Source organism: Oncorhynchus masou, chromosome 23 (genome assembly GCF_036934945.1).
Source record: "Oncorhynchus masou masou isolate Uvic2021 chromosome 23, UVic_Omas_1.1, whole genome shotgun sequence".
Classification (NCBI taxonomy): domain Eukaryota; kingdom Metazoa; phylum Chordata; class Actinopteri; order Salmoniformes; family Salmonidae; genus Oncorhynchus; species Oncorhynchus masou.
Genome location: NC_088234.1, coordinates 43,071,864 through 43,094,193, shown reverse-complemented (window position 1 = coordinate 43,094,193; position 22,330 = coordinate 43,071,864). Strand labels below are relative to the sequence as shown.

Sequence of the window (22,330 nt, the reverse complement as noted above, 5' to 3'; positions counted from 1 at the left end):
AAAAAGTACTTTATAAATAAATGTGATTGATTGAGTGTAGCCCACAGCCATATGTCATAGCCATATCAGGGCCTAACATAAGGGCAACTCAGAGAATACTATTATGTTTTTCAGAAATAGACCACATTTTCTTCATATCATTTTTCTTTAGACCTTTCTAAAATGAATCATGGGTTCATTAGACTTTTTAACAGGTCTGCATCAGTGGTTTATAGACTATGCATGGAAGCCAGGAGATGCTAAACTTGTTTATTTTCAGTTATTTTCTTGACATTCACTGGCTGACAAAATTTCATGACTGCCACAGCCCTACACACCGGAAACTTTTGAGTGTGGAAAAACCCAGCAGAGTTGCAGTTCTTGACACATTCAAACCAATGTGCCTGGCACCCACTACCATACCCGGTTCAAAGGCACTGAAATAGTTTGTCTTGTCCATTCACCCTCCGAATGGCAAACATACACAATCCACGTCTCAATTTCCTCAAGGCTTAAAATCCTTATTTAACCTGTCTCCTCGGCTTGATCTACACTGATTGAAGTGGATTTAACAAGTGACATCAATAAGGGATCATAGACTGACCAGGATAATCCAGGTGAAAGCTATGTCACTGACTCACTCGATGTGTGTAGCTACTTCTCTGTGGTGAGGCGAACTGTTAAACTTAGCACTGGCAGGATTATTTTCACTTCATTACTTCAGAGTACCAATAAATCAGCAAAGGCACATTACGGGCTGTGTCAAAGGTCCAATTATAACTATGAGAATATGCCACAAATCATACTTCTTTGTTGAGTTTCAAAGTTTAAATAGGACTACATGTAATGGAATAAACACATTTTACAGGCTGTTATGTAAAGTGTTGGCTAATTTAAGAATAGGATGTCTTCCATATGCTTGGATGTTGTCATCCCAGAAATGACATTCATTTCCTCTGCGATTGGCTCCTTTGGGCTTCAATAATTGACAGGCTACTATGCTTTGTTCGACAACGACTTTGTCCCGGTGTTAAATGGGAGGTGATTGTGCCACTGTCAATGTAGCTTCCCAATGAAAAATAAATCAAACTAAAGCTATCACATTATCCAATGGTGGTCTTAATTTTAATCGTTTTTTTCATCAAGGGAATTATATAAATAGTGGAAATACATTCATTTGTTCTGAATGGGCCAAGTTATTGTTGTGACATTCATCTCGTGCATTGTCTTTAGAGACCCAAAAGCGGCGGTAGGATTGGAAGGTAGGACCTTTGCGATTCATTGTGCGTAAGCGGCTTCTCCTTGTCGACGGGAATTCGCTGACAGAGCACCAGTTGTTTTCGCGGGCAGATGTTGGCGACTGAAGTGGCTACCGGTTACAACTTTAATTTGAAAGCTAAGGAAAATTCGATGACACGTACTCTTATCGCTAGTATAAGCTGAAATGTTTGGTATGCGCTCGGACACCAATCACTACAGGTAAGAATGTGCCTACGTGCTTTTAACTTTGTAGTAGCCTGTTTAGCAAATATGATACAACCACCCTTGAATGTTGGCATGTACAATGAATGATTATTGGGTTTGTACTTACGTTTTACATGTTTGAATATGGTTGAGTAAACCTACCTTCAATCAAGGGAACATGTTTCGTTTGTTGAGCATATTGGTTTGTTTACAGCCAAGTCAGTAACGTTACGCTGAAGCTTCGTAGACTTTCAATTGTTTTTAAATGGTTTGCTAATTTATGTTTTGAATATAAAAAGTAGCCTAATAAACAATAACATTCGTAGGTTAATGTTTTATTATTATTATTATTATTTTTACAAATATCTCCAATATCACATTTGTGCCATATACAAGTGAAGCACTGAACAATAGCCTATTTTATAATAATGTCATTATAATCTTGTGTATAGGGTGAAAACAGCTTTATAGGGATTGAGTGAACATTTCATATTCATTCAGTTTTGTGGATATCAACGCTGTGTGACTGTTGCGCTCATAAAGATTGGAGGTCGTGTGTAAATGTTCCACTTAAAAGAAAGGATGCTGTGGGGGTAAACTATAATTTACTGTATGGGTAGACATGCTTTATGTTGAATGCTTGATTGACTATTACTGAGTACAATATTCACTTTGCCATTGCGGTTAATTAGAACATTTTAGTTGGGGTCAAGACTTCGACAAATTGCCATCACCTATTGTGCACTTGAATTATTTTTGGGAACGGGGATTTCAAAGTGACAAGGAGTGGCAGCGCTCACACCAGGTGAAGGTCATAAACACATTTCATACAGCCCCTCGTGATATATGTAGATCTGCATCCATGTGTGGATGTGCGCGTTTTAGTGGAACTGAGTGTTTATGTGCTGATGGAGTGGAGGATTTATATGCTTATTCATTATTATGTAATGCCGGCTAATCTTTATTTGGTGCATACAATTAATGGATTGTTCTTATCATGGGGTAATTTCAAGGTACGTAAACGATTCACCGAAACGCATCGGTCCGGGTTCATCTGTCCACTGGAGCCCAAACCGATCCAAATGAAGCATGCATTGGTCAGAAAACCTATTCAAACATGACTAATCTCCGGTTCCCTAATGTTTTTTACTCATATTGTTTTATTCCGAAAATTATTCTTATCTGTTGTGACAATTGATGTGTTCAGTAGGTTTGTCCTGCTGTTCAGTAGCCCACCGAACTTGTATGCATGTAACTGCGTGTGTCTGATAACAACTGTGCGTGCGCACGTCGCACAGTGCGGTAGACAGCTAATCACGCCAACAAGGTAGGTCTATCTCTGTTCTAGGCTATTCGTACATCTGCTCGACACCGTCAGCATTCAGATTAGGATATGGCTTTTGCAATATCAAATCATAGGCTTTATTAGTTGAATTGTTCAGGTTCGCAATAAAGCATACTTTTGATACAAACAGTCATAGTATTTATATTTGGTTATTTTTAAAATAACAGGTAATTTCATAAAGTACATCAATCATTTATGCAAGCTGTGTGTGATGGCATTCATTTATGCCCCCCCGGGGGCATACATTGATAGTGGGGTGGTAGATGCTCAGCCTGCCCTATGGCTCAGCTCTGGGTCAATGGCTGGAAGGGAACCAGCTATTGTCAAAATAATGGTTAGGGTTTTAAAATGCGATTTTTCACAGTAATTTGACAAAAGATGAATCCCTTCTAGCCATGACACAGCTCAGGTGCAAACACACAACCTTGACATCGACACACACACTCATCTTAGAGAAGTAATCTCAGACAGATCCAGCAGCAGATATTAATTTAAAATGGAAACTTAATATGCTCACGCAAAAAAAATGTTAGTGTATCGAATCAAACTGAATCGTATCAATTCGTTCCCCTAATTAAACCGAAACTCACCATATAGGACCCGATGTATCTAGCTAGATGCGTATCGAACTGTTCATGAAAGGAGAGATGCACATCAGTAGTCATTTCCACTTTAGCCTATTACTACCCTCAGGCTATGAAGCCTATCAGATTAAAGGTAGCTGTCAGCTGTTGGCAAGAATTCTGAAGCACCAAACTGCTCTAGAGTACTTTGATGTTGTTTAATGTAATCAAGTAGTGTATACAAATGAGGAGTCAGGTCTGATCTTATCTCGAAAGAAAAGAGAAACACTTGACCTGTTCATGGAGGCTGGAGGTTTTGAAATGTCCCTTTCTCCCAAAAATATGTACATTTGTGTGATTTGAGTAACAGCCAAGACAACTGCCTATGTTCCGGTGCAGCTCTGTAAAAAAAAAACACAATGTGACTTTTATTTATTTTTGCTCAATTTTTTTGTTTCAATAAATCTCACCGCAGTATGCTTAAACCAGTTGCAGAGCAGATTTAGCTCCCAGTCATGCATGATATTAAAAGAGGAAGTAGGGAGCTGAAGTCAATGTGATTTTACATTAACTGGGTTGTGCAGAGAGGTGATGGGAAGGCCCGCTCCTTATCTTAAAAACTCCAGTGCCAAGAATGTAATTTCCTCTTCCCACCCAGTGACAACATAGCAGATTTAACACATTTTAAAAAAGTAATCCAAAGGCAACAAACATGTATTGGATGACGCACAGTGGTAAGGAACTCCTTTCTATGTGAATATCTCCCCTTTTTCCTCCCTGCTGTGCTCGTTATATGCTGTCTGAGGTGTGGGTAGAGACTATGCCCTGTGCAAACATTACTCTGCAGAATTGGTGGTTTGGCAGACAGGCAGTGCTATGAGATGATGAGGTATGGGTGCAGCTGGGACCTGGAGGGTGGCACAGAGCACCAGGTGGCTCATCCCTGCTTCCTGATTCAGATTGATGGGCCTCAACTCCCAACCACCCACTCTCTGGCCCAGGTGCATCATGGGAGTGAGGGCCAGGGACATTTGGGTTTGGGTTTGGGTTTGGGCTGACCTGGCTGTCCCATCCGTGTGGCCCTTTTTGCCCTGACTGACTTGGGATGTTGCAGTGGCACTGTCATCAGTCATCTGGGATGAGGTCTGATGCCAAAAATTGTCCTGATATAGCCAAGCACTCCCTCAAGCTGTCACAGTGTCCAGATGTACATTCAGATCAACTATTTTTAGAGTGATATTTTATTCAACAAAAATATTTGATTGTCTTCTTCTTTTTCTTAATCTTTGATCGTTGTTACCATCATTATTATTATTATTATTATTATTATTATTATTATTATTATTATTATTATCATCATCACCTTCTTCTTCTTCATCAGTACCGCCACCACCAGCACCACCATCTCAAAATGCAAGCTCCTTTCCAACCACATTAATATCCACTCAAAGCCTGCAGATTCCCCAAAATGTTTTAGGAAGCGGGAGCATGGTCACAAGCATCCCTATGCTGATGCAGGGCGACGGGAGCCAGAAACTCGTCTGGAATGATGAGGAGGATAAGTCAATTAGAGCCCAAATCAAAACATCGGAACTCGCAGACGAAACAGAGTGTTGCATAGGAGAGGGAACCGCTGTGTTTAGCCGACTGCTCAGACAAAGTCCTCAGGGCCTGCTGTGCCTGTAAGAGAGGCGAGCTGTGCTGGTGGAACATATTTATAAAATCAGCTCAGCTCTAAGTGCTACAGCAGTGTGGGATGTAGTGGGTACTATAATACCTGTTTCCCATGGAAGAAAGCAATGTTTTGACCATTACACCAAGAGGTACTGCATATCAGTCTTGGGCTGAGAGTGACATTGTTTTTGATGTCGCAGGCAGGGTTATCTTATCACGAGACCGTGAACCCTACTCACGTTCGCTACACTGATCCAAAACAAACTCTGCTGACTCTGATTTTTTTCCACACTGTCCTTTTCAGCAACTGTGGTGGATGTGTAAACTGGCTAGCTCAGTACAGCCAGACTTGACTTGGTTGCGCTTGGCTGGTAGTGCAAAAATGGTATAAGTTAGTGGTCAGGGTCTCAGTCCCAGTTGCCTTAAATGGTCAGAGAACAAGTCAGGATACAGGACAAGGAACAAAACAAAAATCAAGACCACGAGGGGGTCTGACACAGAGGTGACTCACCAAGCACACCAGGCGGGAAGCGAGAAAACACAGAAAAGGGCAGAACATTTGATCATGTGCTCAGTAACTCAAACGTATATATTTTTTCCACCCACTTTTGCCCTTTTCAAATCAGCTTAAAATCAAATGATAGACAAGATGACAGGGTTCTGAAATATGGCTGATACCTCTTGAGAGGTTTAATTAGACACTGCTGTGTGTTTGAGGGTGGTCAGTGGATTTGGTGGGTGACAAGTAGAATTTTAGCTGACTGACATACTGTACTTAAGCACAGCTGGACAGGGCAGATTAGGCAACAGGCCCCTACACTGAAAATGATTGAGACAGTGACATAAATATGTATGGCCTCATATCTTAAAATAGCTAGTGCTTTGTGGTTTGTAGATTACTAAAAAGCTTTATTGACTTTTGACTTCAACACATTTAATGAAAGTGCTGTATGTTAGTCTGTTCCGTGTATGCAAGAGTGTGATTATCTGCAATATCTGAATTTAAATGTACAATCTTAGGATGTACAGTGTTCTTGAGGTTGTGTGCCTTCATTTGCATTGATTGAATGTTTTGTAATATCGGGGTGACATTACCCTCTGGTGGCAGGGTGACACTAGCATTGCGGGCTGGATGATTGACAGCTGTTTGAGAAATTGATTAAAATGTTTGTTACGTTCATGTACATTTATTGATGTGTTCAGCCCACAGTAAATCTCAGATCAGTCCAGTGCCTCTTCACTCATGAACTGACAAAGAATTCCAAAAAAGACAAATTTGACCAAAGATGAGGAATGATTATCATGGACTTTTTCAAATTTGAACATCTCAGTTTTATTGATAAAGACTGCATAATTTACAGAATTCGTCCTCGGCTGCGTGTTTTCGAACCATTTGTCTCACGTTAATGGGTTTACTTGACATTTAACCTCTTGGAACTCCCCATCCCGGATCCGGGATCATGACTAAAGCCTCAGGCTCATTAGCATAACGCAACGTTAACGATTTCTGAAAATCGCAAATAAAATGAAAATAATGCGTCTGCTCTCAAGCTTAGCCTTTTCTTAACAACACTGTCATCTCAGATTTTCAAAATATGCTTTTGAACCATAGAAATTGACTAATTTGTGTAAGAGTATGCAAAGCTAGCATAGCATTTTGAGTAGCATTTAGCACGCAACATTTTCACAAAAACCAGATAACCAAATAAATAAAATCATTTACCTTTGAAGAGCTTCTCATGTTTTCAATGAGGAGACTCTCAGTTACATACCAAATGCGCAGTTTTTCCTGAAAGCGTCTGTGTGTAGGAGAAATCGTTCCATTTTCTACATTGCATCTGGCTACCGAAACGAACCGAAAATTCAGTCACCTACAACGTAAAACTTTTTCCGAATTAACTACATAATATCGACCGAAACATGGCAAACGTTGTTTGGAATCAATCCTCAAGGTGTTTTTTCACATATCTCTTCATTGATATATCATTTGTGGAAGCTTGCTTTCCTCTCTGAATCCCATGGAAAAATACTGGCAGCTGACTTTTGCGCACCAATTTCGGCGCAGGACACCGGGCGGACACCTGGTAAATGTGGTCTCTTATGGTCAATCTTCCAATGATCTGCCTACAAATACGTCACAATGCTGCAGACACCTTGGGGAAATGACAGAAAGGGCAGACTTACTCCTCTCGCATTCACAGCCATATAAGGAGACAATGGAAAACAGAGCCTCAAAAATCCTGCTCATTTCCTGGATGCCGTCTCATCTTGGTTTTGCCTGAAGCTCACGTTCTAGGGCACGCACAGAAAATATCTTGGTAGTTCTGGACACGTCAGAGTGTTTTCTTTCGAAAGCTATCAATTATATGCATAGTCGAGCATCTTTTTGTGACAAAATATCTTGTTTAAAACGGGAACGTTTTTCATCCAAAAATGAAATAGCTCCCCCAGAGCATCAACAGGTTAATTCAATCTTATTTTCCTACCTGCTGAGTGAAGACCAATGATTGTCCAATAAACAATCCAAAAGAAATTTCATGAGATGCAAATATTTGGTCTTTATCATCTGTGATTATTTAAGTGATAATGCCAGAGAAGCCGGAGTTTCGAGGACATATTGGCACGGTGTTGTTAGGTCCAAGACAAAGTCGAGGGCATTATCACTTTTATACAGTTGAAGTCGTAAGTTTACATACACCTTAGCCAAATACATTTACACTCAGTTTTTCACAATTCCTGACATTTAATCCTAGTAAACATTCCCTGTCTTAGGTCAGTTAGGATCACCACTTTATTTTAAGAATGTGAAATGTTAGAATAATAATAGCGAGAATGATTTATTTCAGTTTTGATTTCTTTCATCACATTCCCAGTGGGTCAGAAGTTTTACATAAAGCATTGCCTTTAAGTTGTTTAATTTGGGTCAAACATTTCGGGTAGCCTTCCGCAAGCTTCACCCAATAAGTTGGGTGAATTTTGTCCCATTCCTCCTGACAGAGCTGGTGTAACTGAGTCAGGTTTGTAGGCCTCCTTGCTCTCACATGCATTTTCAGTTCTGCCCAAAAATATTCTATAAGATTGAGGTCAGTGCTTTGTGATGGCCACTCCAATACCTTGACTTTGTTGTCCTTTAGCCATTTTCCCACAACTTTGAAAGTATGCTTGGGGTCATTGTCCATTTGGAAGACTCATTTGCGACCAAGCTTTAACTTTCTGACGTCTGTCTTGAGATGTTGCTTCAATATATCCACATAATTGTCCTCCTCATGATGCCATCTATTTTGTGAAGTGCACCAGTCCCTCCTGTAGCAAAGCACCTCCACAACATGATGCTGCCACCCCCACAACATGATGCTGCCACCCCACAACATGATGCTGCCACCCCCGTGATTCACGGTTGGGATGGTGTTCTTCGGCTTGCAAGCCTCCCACTTTTTCCTCCAAACATAACGATGGTCATTATGGCCAAACTGTTCTATTTTTGTTTCGTCAGACCAGAGGACATTTATCCAAAAAGTATGATCTTTGTCCCCATGTGCAGTTGCAAACCGTAGTCTGGCTTTTTTATGGCGGGTTTTGGAGCAGTGGCTTCTTCCTTGCTGAGCAGCCTTTCAGGTTATGTCGATATAAGTCTTGATTTACTGTGGATATAGATAGTTTTGTACCTGTTTCCTCCAACATCTTCACAAGGTCCTTTGCTGTTGTTCTGGATTTGATTTGCACTTTTCGCTCTAGGAGACAGAACACGTCTCCTTCCTGAGCGTTATGGCAGCCACGTGGTTCCCATGGTGTTTATACTTGCATACTATTGTTTGTACGGAAGAACGTGGTACCTTCAGGCGTTTGGAAATTGCTCCGAAGGATGAACCAGACTTGTTGAGGTCTTGGCTGATTTCTTTTGATTTTACTATGATGTCAAGCAAAGAGGCACTGAGTTTGAAGGTAGGCCTTGAAATACATCCACAGGTACATCTCCAATTGCCTTTTAGAAGCTTCTAAAGACAAGATAATTTTCTGGAATTCTCCAAGCTGTTTAAAGGCACAGTCAATTTAGTCTATGTAAACTTCTGACCCACTGGAATTGTGATACAGTGAATTATAAGTGAAATAATCTGTCTGTAAACAATTGTTGTAAAAATGACTTACGTCATGCACAAAGTAGATGTCCTAACCGACTTGCCAAAACTATAGTTTGTTAACAAGAAATTTGCGGAGTGGTTGAAAAACAAGTTTTAATGACTCCAACATAAGTGTATGTAAACTTCCGACTTCAACTGTATAACGGGTCACCAACATATTCAAATAATGAGTGCCATATTTTAATTAAAAACGTTATTTCTATAGATGTATTCATACTATTTCATCCTTACACAAGATATAGTTCCAACACAAATCTAGGGTTGCTACCCAAGCCGGGTGGTCGTTCGTTTTATCGGTTCAGTTGCTAGAGACTCGATCCAGTCATTCAGTCTTTTTGTTCTATATCTATAGAAGCGACCCAGTCATTTGTTCTAAATGTTCCATTGCCATACTGGCTGGCAACGTTCTTATCCCTTGCTTGCTAGCTAGCCAACTACGGCTTACTTAAGTTCAAGCCAAAAATTCTGCAGCCAGAATCACAGCAAAGTTGCCGCATTTGCATTTGTTCAAGCTGTTCTCTAGTGACATTTATTTGGATACATCCATAACAATGACCTAATGAGGTACGATTTCCCTTGTCATAGAGAATGTGCTCACTCGTCAGGACACTGTTGTTAAGAGGAGCTAGCCACCAACACATCTAACACAATCAATTCAAACTGAACATGGAAAGACTGCAAACTAGCTGCACTTTGTTTCGTTTGACCTTTTTCAGTTGACATTTCTTTGTGTATATATATATCCATAAAAATGAAGCCAGCTGATTTGTGATTTCGACTGGCTGAGAAACGTTGCCTGCCCATCTGTCCCGTGCCAACTCCTGACCCCTACTCGTTCATTACTATGGGATAGCTGGAGATCGAATTTGAATATTGAAACAATGTTGCAAATGTCGGAGAGACAGACAGAAAGGTTTAAACAAATCTCAGCTGTTGAAAACTAAATGTCTAAAAGAAATGTGAGATTATGTCTAAATGCTTTTTATAGTGGAGATCAAGTTTATAACTTGCCTGGCTGGGCTGGATTGCACAGTCGGATGGAACAGAGTAAATACGCATTTTAACAATATAGATTTAACCGGTGGTAACTAGTGTAATGGACACCAGCTGGAATGCGCTTTTAACCAATCAGCATTCAGTATTAGACCCACCCGTTGTATTAAATAACACACTGCATCTGTTTATTAATGAAATCCAGTACAAAGAGAGCACATTTTTGTCACTAAGCATTACTAGGTAACGCTGCAGTTGATGATGGCTACAGTAGCATATCATTTTGCAGCCACATTCCTTTTCACCCAACAGCTAAATGTACATTCATTTCAAAATTCTTAAAGGGAGTGCTTTCTAAGGAAGATAGAGGAAATGAACAATATTTCATTACTACCTAAGCCGAGAGCTTAATGAGTAGTTGTTTCAGATAAGTCATTATTGTGAGGTGATTATGTAGTTCAAATTAAACCCTGCGGTCATGTTAGTAGCTTAGTGAGTTGGTTGTTGGGAGGATGACTTCCAGGATGACTTCCAACCAAAGATGTGCAGACTTCTCTTTATAACAGCACAAGCACAAGACAAATGGAGGAATCTGGATGATATATGCCTACAGACAGAAACTAAAACAAGTCCAACGCTGGTCCGACCAAGCTGATTCCACACTCCAAGACTGCTTCCATCACGTGGACTGGGACATGTTTCATATTGCGTCAGGCAACAACATTGACGAATACGCTGATTCGGTGTGCGAGTTCATTAGAACGTGCGCTGAAGATGTCGTTCCCATAGCAACGATTAAAACATTCCCTAACCAGAAACCGTGGATTGATGGCAGCATTCGCATGAAACTGAAAGCGCGAACCACTGCTTTTAATCAGGGCAAGGTAACTGGTAATATGACCGAATTCAAACAGTGCAGCTATTCCCTCCGTAAGGCGATCAAACAAGCTAAGCGTCAGTATAGAGACAAAGTAGAATCTCAATTCAACGGCTCAGACACGAGGTATGTGGCAGGGTCTACAATCAATCACGGACTACAGGAAGAAATCCAGCCCAGTCACGGACCAGGATGTCTTGCTCCCAGGTAGACTAAATAACTTTTTTGCCCGCTTTGAGGACAATACAGTGCCACTGACACGGCCTGCAATGGAAACATGCTGTCTCTCCTTCACTGCAGCCGAGGTGAGTAAAACATTTAAACGTGTTAACCCTCGCAAGGCTGCAGGCCCAGACGGCATCCCCAGCCGCGCCCTCAGAGCATGCGCAGACCAACTGGCTGGTGTGTTTACGGACATATTCAATCAATCCCTATACCAGTCTGCTGTTCCCACATGCTTCAAGAGGGCCACCATTGTTCCTGTTCCCAAGAAAGCTAAGGTAACTGAGCTAAACGACTACCGCCCCGTAGCACTCACTTCCGTCATCATGAAGTGCTTTGAGAGACTAGTCAAGAACCATATCACCTCCACCCTAGCTGACACCCTAGACCCACTCCAATTTGCTTACCGCCCAAATAGGTCCACAGACGACGCAATCTCAACCACACTGCACACTGCCCTAACCCATCTGGACAAGAGGAATACCTATGTGAGAATGCTGTTCATCGACTACAGCTCGGCATTTAACACCATAGTACCCTCCAAGCTCGTCATCAAGCTCGAGACCCTGGGTCTCGACCCCGCCCTGTGCAACTCGGTACTGGACTGCCTGACGGCCGCCCCCAGGTGGTGAGGGTAGGCAACAACATCTCCACCCGCTGATCCTCAACACAGGGGCCCCACAAGGGTGCGTTCTGAGCCCTCTCCTGTACTCCCTGTTCACCCACGACTGCGCGGCAACGCACGCCTCCAACTCAATCATCAAGTTTGTGGACGACACAACAGTGGTAGGCTTGATTACCAACAACGACGAGACGGCCTACAGGGAGGAGGTGAGGGCCCTCGGAGTGTGGTGTCAGGACAATAACCTCACACTCAACGTCAACAAAACTAAGGAGATGATTGTGGACTTCAGGAAACAGCAGAGGGAACACCCCCTATCCACATCGATGAACAGTAGTGGAGAGGGTATTAAGTTTTAAGTTCCTCGGCATACACATCACAGACAAACTGAATTGGTCCACTCACACAGACAGCATCGTGAAGAAGGCGCAGCAGCGCCTCTTCAACCTCAGGAGGCTGAAGAAATTCGGCTTGTCACCAAAAGCACTCACAAACTTCTACAGATGCACAATCGAGAGCATCCTGGCGGGCTGTATCACTGCCTGGTACGGCAACTGCTCCGCCCACAACCGTAAGGCTCTCCAGAGGATAGTGAGGTCTGCACAACGTATCACCGGGGGAAAACTACCTGCCCTCCAGGACACCTACACCACCCGATGTTACTGGAAGGCCATAAAGATCATCAAGGACAACACCCACCCGAGCCACTGCCTGTTCACCCCGCTATCATCCAGAAGGCGAGGTCAGTACAGGTGCATCAAAGCTGGGACCGAGAGACTGAAAAACAGCTTCTATCTCAAGGCCATCAGACTGTTAAACAGCAACCACTAACATTGAGTGGCTGCTGCCAACACACTGACTCAACTCCAGCCACTTCAATAATGGGAATTGATGGGAAAGGATGTAAAATATATCACTAGCCACTTTAAACAATGCTACCTAATATAATGTTTACATACCCTACATTATTCATCTCATATGTATACGTATATACTGTACTCTATCATCTACTGCATCCTTATGTAATACATGTATCACTAGCCACTTTAACTATGCCACGTTGTTTACATACTCATCTCATATGTATATACTGTACTCGATACCATCTACTGTATCTTGCCTATGCTGCTCTGCACCATCACTCATTCATATCTTTATGTACATATTATTTATCCCCTTACACTGTGTATAAGAAATTTGTTTTGGAATTGTTAGTTAGATTACTTGTTGGTTATTACTGCATTGTCGGAACTGGAAGCACAAGCATTTCGCTACACTCGCATTAACATCTGCTAACCATGTTTATGTGACAAATAAAATTTGATTTGATTTGATATGTCAGTTCAGTCATAAGATGACCAAGGAGGTCAACAGTGTGCTGTTACAAAAACAACACAGAAGGCTCAGAAACATGAGTTTGAAAACAGCACCTGAAAAGACTGGTGTTTGGGAGTCATTTTCACTGGTTCTGAACTAAATATTATTCAGTAGATGAACACATGCATTGAAAATGCTGGTACAAACTGTACTCGTAAAAACACAATAGACTGAGTATACCTATGTTATGGATTTAATTTTCTCTGTATCCTCTTATTTCAGATAGACTCCACTAGACACCTCCACACCTCCAGCAATGATGGTTGTGCTCCGCTCTGGAGTGAGAGTGTTCATCATGCTCCTCATTAGCAGGTAAGATACCTTACAGTAGAAGGGTTACAGTGACTGCCGGGACCTGTGGGTATGTATGAATGGTGATTTTACAAAAGTCAGTCTGAGATATTGTTAAATTTTTTTTAAATGAGGTGTTACTGGGACCAGTGTGAACGATTTATTTTGTGTGTGTGTGTGTGTGTGTGTGTGTGTGTGTGTGTGTGTGTGTGTGTGTGTGTGTGTGTGTGTGTGTGTGTGTGTGTGTGTGTGTGTGTGTGTGTGTGTGTGTGTGTGTGTGTGTGTGTGAGAGATCGAGATAAAGCAATTCTCCATTGGTTATTTGACTGAGGCACATCAATACTCGATCATGACTCCCCATGCATTACTCAGAAGCATTGAAATTCACATTGACACTGCCACGGTGCAGCACCAGTGAGGCAGCCCTCAACACCAAGCACTGAGTCAAATCGGTTGTGCTAATGCCTTCAGGGGTCATGCAGAGAGGATGATGGGATGTTGTGGTGCATATTTGACACTTACCATGACAGGAACTCATCCTGTTCTTGCCAGTCCATTTTGTTGCAGGCACAATATCCTCCATGCACAACTTAGAAAAGTCCAACCCACTGGGTACCTCCTTATTCTGCCATAAAATGTTGGTCCATGGCACACTAGCTCTGGCCCCATCCCCTCTGAGATTAGCATAACAGCAGGAGGCCTGGAAGTCAGTGGTGTCGAGGGTTATATGCTTTAGGTACAGATGCTTTGGTCCACAGTGTCCCATCCCACACAGTCTTTGTCCATTCATCCACACAGATAATTGTTTTAATTGTTTATTTAACCTTTATTTATACAGGTTTTTCTCATTAAGATAATGACATCACGGTACACGTACCCCAATGGCACCCCCCCCCCACAAGCTCAACTCAAAAGATGGCGCACAGAATGCAAAAATATTCTTAGAAATATTTAACCTCCACACATTAACAAGTCCAATAGCTCAAATGAAAGATAAACACCTTGTTCATCTACCCAGCGAGTCAGATTTCTAAAATATTTTACGGCGAAAACATAGCACATATGTATATCAAACCACCACAAAGACACATACAATATGTAGCCATATTGTCAAGCAAAAGACACAATCACAAACGCAGGATTAAAAGAAAAATAATTCACTAACCTTTTGAAAATCTTCATCAGATGACAGTAATAGGACATGTTACACAGTACATTTATGTTTTTTTCAATAATATGCAATGTATATCCATAAATCTCCGTTTACATTGACGCCATGTTCAAAAAATGCTAAAAAATGTCCGGAAATATTATAAATAGCTCCGCCAGATAACGCCAGATAACAGCAATACACATCATAAACTTTGACTAAATATACATGTTCTACATATAGTTAGAAAGATACACTGCTTCTTAATGCAACCGCTGTGTTACATTTATTTTTAACGTTATAGAATTCGTTCACTAGGCAATATTCTTAGGCGGCGCTCAGACATAAGCAATATTTCTCTGCTATGTTGGAGTCAACAGAAATACAAAATTACAACATAAATATTCCCTTACCTTTGATGGTCTTCGATCAGAATGTAGTGGAAGGAGTCAAACTTACCCAATACATCATTTGGTTTCAGGTTGTGTCTTTGTATTAGCATATGCTAACAGCTTCAGCTGAAATGCACCCAAAATGACTTCTGGTCCCGCACAGTTGCGCATCAAAACTTCAAAATTACATATTATATGTCGACTAAACTGGTCAAACTAAGTGCAGAATCAAGCTTTAGGATGTTATTAACGTACAAAACAATTGGCGATTCGACCGAAAGAACGCAACCCTTCTCAGACGACCTGGAACAATGAGTGCCCTGTCTACATTGCGCAGGACGCGCAAGTAAATTCTCGTGACACGTCAATATTTTGCCCGCCAACCGGCCAAAGCTCACGGGATTTTCTCCATTACTCGCCCCATTGAAAGAACACAGCACGCTGAACACAGAGAAACTGTTCCCAGATCCGTAGCTGGTTGGGAAGGGTGGGGGCAATGACGTCAAAGTTGGGGTAACTTTCCTGATGAGAGAGAGAGTTTGGGAGAATGGCTGCCCTGTGAGTTCTGCTTTACATACAGACATAATTCAAACGGTTTTAGAAGCTTTAGAGTGTTTTCTATTCAATAATAATTATTATATGCATATATTAGCAATTTTGGACAGATTTTCTTTCTGTTTACTATGGGCACGCAATTCCTCCAAATGGGGCAGTATTGTGCATAGCCTTAACTTCTTGCGTCGAGCAATCCCAGATCCGGGATCCTATTTATAGCCTCAAGCTCATTAGCATAACGCAACATTAACTATTCATGAAAATCGCAAATGAAATGAAATAAATATATTTGCTCTCAAGCTTAGACTTTTGTTAACAACACTGTCATCTCAGATTTTCAAAATATGCTTTTCAACCATAGCTAAACAAGCATTTGTGCAAGAGTATTGATAGCTAGCATAGCTATAAGCCTAGAATTCAGCCAGCAACATTTTCACAAAAACAAGAAAATCATTCAAATAAAATAATTTACCTTTGAAGAACTTCAGATGTTTTCAATGAGGAAACTCTGTTAGATAGCAAATGTTCAGTTTTTCAAAAAATATTATTTGTGTAGGACAAATCGCTCCGTTTTGTTCACGTTTGGCTATGAAAAAAACCTGTATCCAGTTATAGCCTCAAGCTCATTAGCATAACGTAACGTTAACTATTTATGAAAATCGCAAATGAAATGAAATGAATGTGCTAGCTCTCAAGATTAGCCTTTTCTTAACAACACTGTCATCTCAGATTTTCAAAATATGCTTTTGAACCATAGCAAAACAAGCATTTGTGTAAGAGTATTGATAGCTAGCATAGCATTTAGCGTAGCATTTAGTGGGCAACATTTGCACAAAAACCAGAAAAGGATTCAAGTAAAATCATTTACCTTTGAAGAACTTCTGTTTTCCAAATTAACCCCATAATATCGACTGAAACACGGCAAACGCTGTTTAGAATCAATCCTCAAGGTGTTTTTCACATATCTCTTCATTGATATATCGTTCGTGGATGTCTACTTTCTCCTGTGAATTGCTTGGAAAAAGACGTGCAGTTGAAGATGACGCACCAATTTCGACGGAGGACACCGGGCGGACACCTGGCAAATGTAGTCTCTTATGGTCAATCTTCCAATGATATGCCTACAAATACGTCACAATGCTGCAGACACCTTGGGGAAACGATAGATCGGGCAGGCTCATTCCTTGCGCATTCACAGCCATATAAGGAGACAATGAAAAACAGAGCCTCAAAAATCCTGCTCATTTCCTGTTTGAAGTTTCATCTTGGTTTCGCCTGTAGCATCAGTTCTGGGGCACTCACAGACAATATCTTTGCAGTTTTGGAAACGTCAGAGTGTTCTCCTTCCAAAGCTGTCAATTATATGCATAGTCAAGCATCTTTTTGTGACAAAATATTGCGCTTAAAACGGGCACGTTTTCTTATCCAATAATGAAATAGCGCCCCCATAGCTGTATCAGGTTATTAACAGGATAAAATCTATTTTTCAAGAGAGACCTGGTCCAACAGCCGCAGGGGGAACAGTTTCAGACAAAACAACTGACATACACTGACACAACATTGAACTAAACTATAGACACACTTACAATACAACAATTACATATTATGTAAAGAAACACAAGTGTCAACTAAGAATTGCTGTCCTAAAGACAATTACACTCTTCTCTGATATTTACATCGACCAAGTGTTTAACTCCACCAACGTGACTAGATCATCAAATGTTTTAATGTCCAGGACCACGGACTTGACTAACTAAAACTCTTTCTACCATGACATGTTCTAATTCTTGCTACTGTTAAAAGGAAATGAGAATGGAATCGTAAATTATATGGATTTACTGACCTGATTAAAAAAGAACAGAGATAAAGTGGCATTTAACCCAATATGGCCATATAAATCAGTGTATACCAGTGTTTAAACCTACGCAAGATCAATGACGACCTGCCAATGGTGCTATAGAGATCACAATGATGTGTTGGACGTTTTTGATTTGGAATGAACCTGAGGGACGCATGATATACTGATATACTGAATCAAATGCTCTCAGGGTAGTGGTTGAGGCCTGCATATACAGTAGCAGTCAAAAGTTTGGACACACCTACTCATTCCAGGGTTTTTCTACATTGTAGAAAATAGTAAAAATATCAAGACATCATAATCAGGACATCACACCTATGAAATAACACATATGACATCATGTAGTAACCAGAAAAGTGTGAAACAAATATATTTGAGATTCTTCTAAGTAGCCACCCTTTGCATTGATGTTTTGCACACTCTTGGCATTCTCCCAACCAGCTTCATGAGGTAGTCACCTGGAATGCCTTTCGATTAACAGGTGTGTCTTTTTAAAAGTTAATTTGTGGAATTTCGTTCTTCCTTAATGCGTTTGAGCCAATCAGTTGTGTTGTGACAAGGTAGGGGTGGTATACAGAAGATAGCCCATCAAGCGCTATGATGAAACTGGGTCTCATGACGACCGCCACAGGAAAGGAAGACCCAGAGCTACCTCTGCTTCAGAGGAAATCTGTCCTTTGGTCTGATGAGTCCAAATTTGAGATTTTTGGTTCCAACCGCGGTGTCTTTGTGAGATGCAAAGTAGGTGAACGGATGATCTCTGCATGTGTGGTTCCCACCATGAAGCATGGAATAGGACGTGTGATGGTGTGGAGGTGCTTTTCTGGTGATATTGTCTGTGATTTATTTAGAATTCAAGGCACACTTAACCAGCATGGTTACCACAGCATTCTGCAGCGATACACCATCACATCTGGTTTGCTCTTAGTGGGACTATAGTTTGTTTTTCAAGAGAACAATGACCCAACACAGAGTGCTGCATCAGATGACCTGGCCTTCACAATCACGCAACCTCAACCTAATTTTTATTCACTTTTTTTTATTTAACCTTTATTTATCTAGGCAAGTCAGTTGAGAACAAATTGTTATTTACAATGACCGCCTACCACCGGCCAAACCCTATCCCGGACTACGCTGGGCCAATTGTGCACCACCCTGTGGGACTCCCAATCATGGCTGGGTTGTGATACAGCTCAGGATCAAACCAGGGTCTGAAGTGATGCCTCGAGCACTGAGATGCAGTGCCGTAGACCGCTGTGCTACTCGGGAGCAGATGGTTTGGGATGAGTTGGAGTGAAGGAAAAGCAGCCAACAAGTGCTCAGCATATGTCCTTCAAGACTGTTGGAAAAACATTCCAGGTGAAGCTCGTTGAGAGAACGACAAGAGTGTGCAAAGCTGTCATCAAGGCAAAGAGTGGATACTTTGAAGAACATAAAATATAGTTTTGATGTCGTCACTATTATTCTATAACGCCCAATTTTTCAGTTTTTGATTTATTAAAAAAGTTAATAAATGTCGTTCCACTTCATGATTGTGTCCCACTTGTTGTTGATTCTTCACAAAAAAATACAGTTTTATATCTTTCTGTTTGAAGCCTGAAATGTGGCAAAAGGTCGCAAAGTTCAAGGGGGCCGAATACTTTCGCAAGGCACACATACATATATATATATATATATATATAAATATATTTATATGTGTATGTATGTGTGTGTGTGTATATATATGTATATATGTGTGTATATATATATATATGTATGTGTGTGTGGGTGTGTGTGTATTTTCCCCAGTGAAAGGCTGACATTCACTGTGGTCCTCTGTAGCAGGTCATGTCCTGCAGACGGTCATTCAGGGATGGCACCAGGCCGCAGGAACGAATTAGCCATGGCAGAACATTAGCAGATTGTTTGAGCGTCATGACCTCCAGTTCTGCTTGTAGCATGTTTCTCGATGACGCAGTGACAGATCCAATGGCTTTATCTCTATCATTGCAGAGAGGGCAGCTCAGCTCAGTGTAGCCCAGTGTATTTTATGGACTTAACTAAGTGAGATAAGCTTCACCCTCACCGTTACCCAGGATATTTGAAAGAGGGCTATTATAGAAGGGCCACCGGTGCATACAACCATATCAACAACCATGACAACAAATTAGCTGCAGCCATACAAATATGACCCTTAACCCTGATAGTTTTAACTCTGCTGAGGTCATTTCCCAATAGCAAACAAACACGTTTGACACTGTGGCCTGTGTCATATCATAATAGAAATAGGACACACAAGCATTATGGAGGTCATAGTTCTCAACCATAGAGGTACATTTACAGTAAGAGCCACAAAACCTTACCTGAAAATGGAGATGAAGACAGGCAATGTCTGAGTGTCAGTCAGTCTGCCCTCAGATAACTGCCTCCTCTCATGTCCCTGTAACTCCCCTTGAAAGCACTAGCAACTTCACTACAGTGTTTAATTCTCCTCCCATTGGAAAGAACAAAGAGCGAGAGAATCAAGGGGAGAGGCTGGATCACAGCTGGGTGACTTGAAAAAACAGACATGTTTGGAGAAGATGTTCAAATAATGCGACAGGTACTGTGTAACTGTGTAGCCGTGCCAGATGTTAAACATGTGTATGAACTGTGACAATCACATAAACATCAAAGGCTATCTATTTTCCCAGTTGGAGTCATTTATCACGGAACTCAGACAGATCCCACACCCTTTATTTATCCATCTATTACATAAAATAACCCAAATGTGAATCAGAACCAATTTGCAGTTCCACTGCTTCTGACAGGGTGTTTTGTCAGAAAGAAAAAAAATCTGCCAAATTAACTATCACTGAGTTGTTGGAGCATTCCAAGGCTAAGTTTACTAGAGTGTTAGGTTGCCCATGCACTTTTCACTTCCTAGTCCCTATTTATACAGTACCAGAGGTTTTGAGATCCAAGTCCCACAGAAAATCCTCTGCACAGTGGGGTCATGCATTAGCCTTGTTTTAATATGTTAATGGTGCGGGAAGTTGTGTTGAGGGATAGCATGCTAAAACAAACCTTTTCATCTTATTTTGGGAGTTTGGCCTCTTTTTGTGCGCTGTAGTTCACTCTAAATCATGCTGAACTGGAATTAGCTTAAATCTTCGACCCTATTGTCTTTCAGAATTATACAATACAGAAGTTTATGTTCTACACTCATAAGTAGGGTGTTTTTAGATATCCTTTCACCATGAAGGGAGCTAAAACACTGAGTTCGGACAGGATTCTAATTGGATCTTTCATTACGTAAAGCCGCGATAGCTCACTTTTTTTTTACAAACAACAAACACCATTTTCAATCATAGGATGAAGAGTCCCACATGAAAATATACTACAGTATACTGTATAATTACTATATGTACAGTGCCTTCAGAAAGTATTCACACCCCTTGAGTTTTTCCATATTTTGTTGCAAGGTGGGATTAAAATGGATTGAATTGTAATTTTTTGTCAACGATCTACACAAATTACTCTGGGATGTCAAAGGGGAATAAAAATTCTAACATTTGTAAAAAGTGAAACAATAATATATATTGATTACATAAGTATTCAACCCTGTGTTAATACATGTTAGAATCACCTTTGGCGGTGATTACAGCTGTGAGTCTTTCTGGGTCAGTCTATGAGAGTTGCACACCTAGATTGTACAATATTTTCACATTATTCTTTAAAAAAAATCTTCAAGCTCTTTCAAGTTGGTTGTTGATCGTAACTAAACAGACATTTTCAAGTCTTGCAAAATATTTCCCATTAGATTTAAGTAAAAACTGTAACCAGGCCACTTAGGATCATTCCATGTCAGTTTAGTAAGCAGCTCCAGTTTATATTTGGCCTTGTGTTTTAGGTTATTGGCCTGCTGAAAGGTGAATTTCTCAACAAGGTTTTCCTCTAGGATTTTGCCCATGCTTATCTCTATTCCGTTAATTTTTTATCCCCAAAAAACTCCTTAGTGCTTGCCGATGACAATCATACCCATAACATGATGCAGCCACCACTATGCTTGAAAATACTAAGAGTGGTACTCAGTGATATGTTGTGTTGTATTTGCCCCAAGTGTAACACTTGTATTCAGGACATAAAGTTAATTTCTTTGCCACTTTTTTTGCAGTTTTACTTTAGTGCCTTATTGCAAACAGGATGCATGCTTTGGAATATTGTTATTCTGTACAGGCTTCCTTCTTTTCACTCTGTCATTTAGGTTAATATTGTGGAGAGAAAAAAAGAAAAAAACAATGTTGTTGAGCCATCCTCAGTTTTCTCTAATCACAGGCATTAAACTATGTAATTGTTTTAAATCCACCATTGGCCTCATGGTGAAATCACTGAGCGGTTTCCTTCCTCTCCGGCAACTGAGTTAGGAAAAATGTTTTTGTCTTTGTAGTGACTGGGTGTATTGATACACCATCCAAAGTGTAATTAATTATTTCACCATGCTCAAAGGGATATTCAGTGTCTGATTCTATCAATTTTTACCTATCTACCAATAGGTGTCGTTCTTTGCGAGGCATTGACAAACCTCCCTGGTGTTTGTGGTTTAATCTGATTTTGAAATTCACTGCTCAACTGAGGGACCTTACAGATAATTATTTGTGTGAGTTACAGAAATGAGGTAGTCATTTAAAAATAATGTTAAACACTATTATTGCACACAGAGTCCATGCAACTTATTATGTTACTTGTTAAGCACATTCTTACTCCTGAACGTATTTAGGATGGCCATAACAAAGGGGTTGAATACTACCGTAATTTCCGGACTATAAGCTGCTACTTTATTCCCACGCTTTGAACCTCGCGGTTTATAC

General features: G+C 40.7%; 1 protein-coding gene across 1 annotated transcript in view; it reads left to right on the top strand.

The window, feature by feature from the left end:
* The first annotated feature begins 1,297 nt into the window (after nucleotides 1-1,297).
* LOC135510872 (gamma-aminobutyric acid receptor subunit pi-like) overlaps nucleotides 1,298-22,330 on the top strand; it is a 52,692-nt gene continuing 31,659 nt past the window's right edge. The window contains exons 1-2 of the mRNA XM_064932170.1: nucleotides 1,298-1,458; nucleotides 13,478-13,567. Of these exons, the coding sequence (XP_064788242.1) occupies nucleotides 13,512-13,567 (56 nt within the window). The 5' untranslated portion in view covers nucleotides 1,298-1,458; nucleotides 13,478-13,511. The remainder of the gene's footprint in view (nucleotides 1,459-13,477; nucleotides 13,568-22,330) is intronic.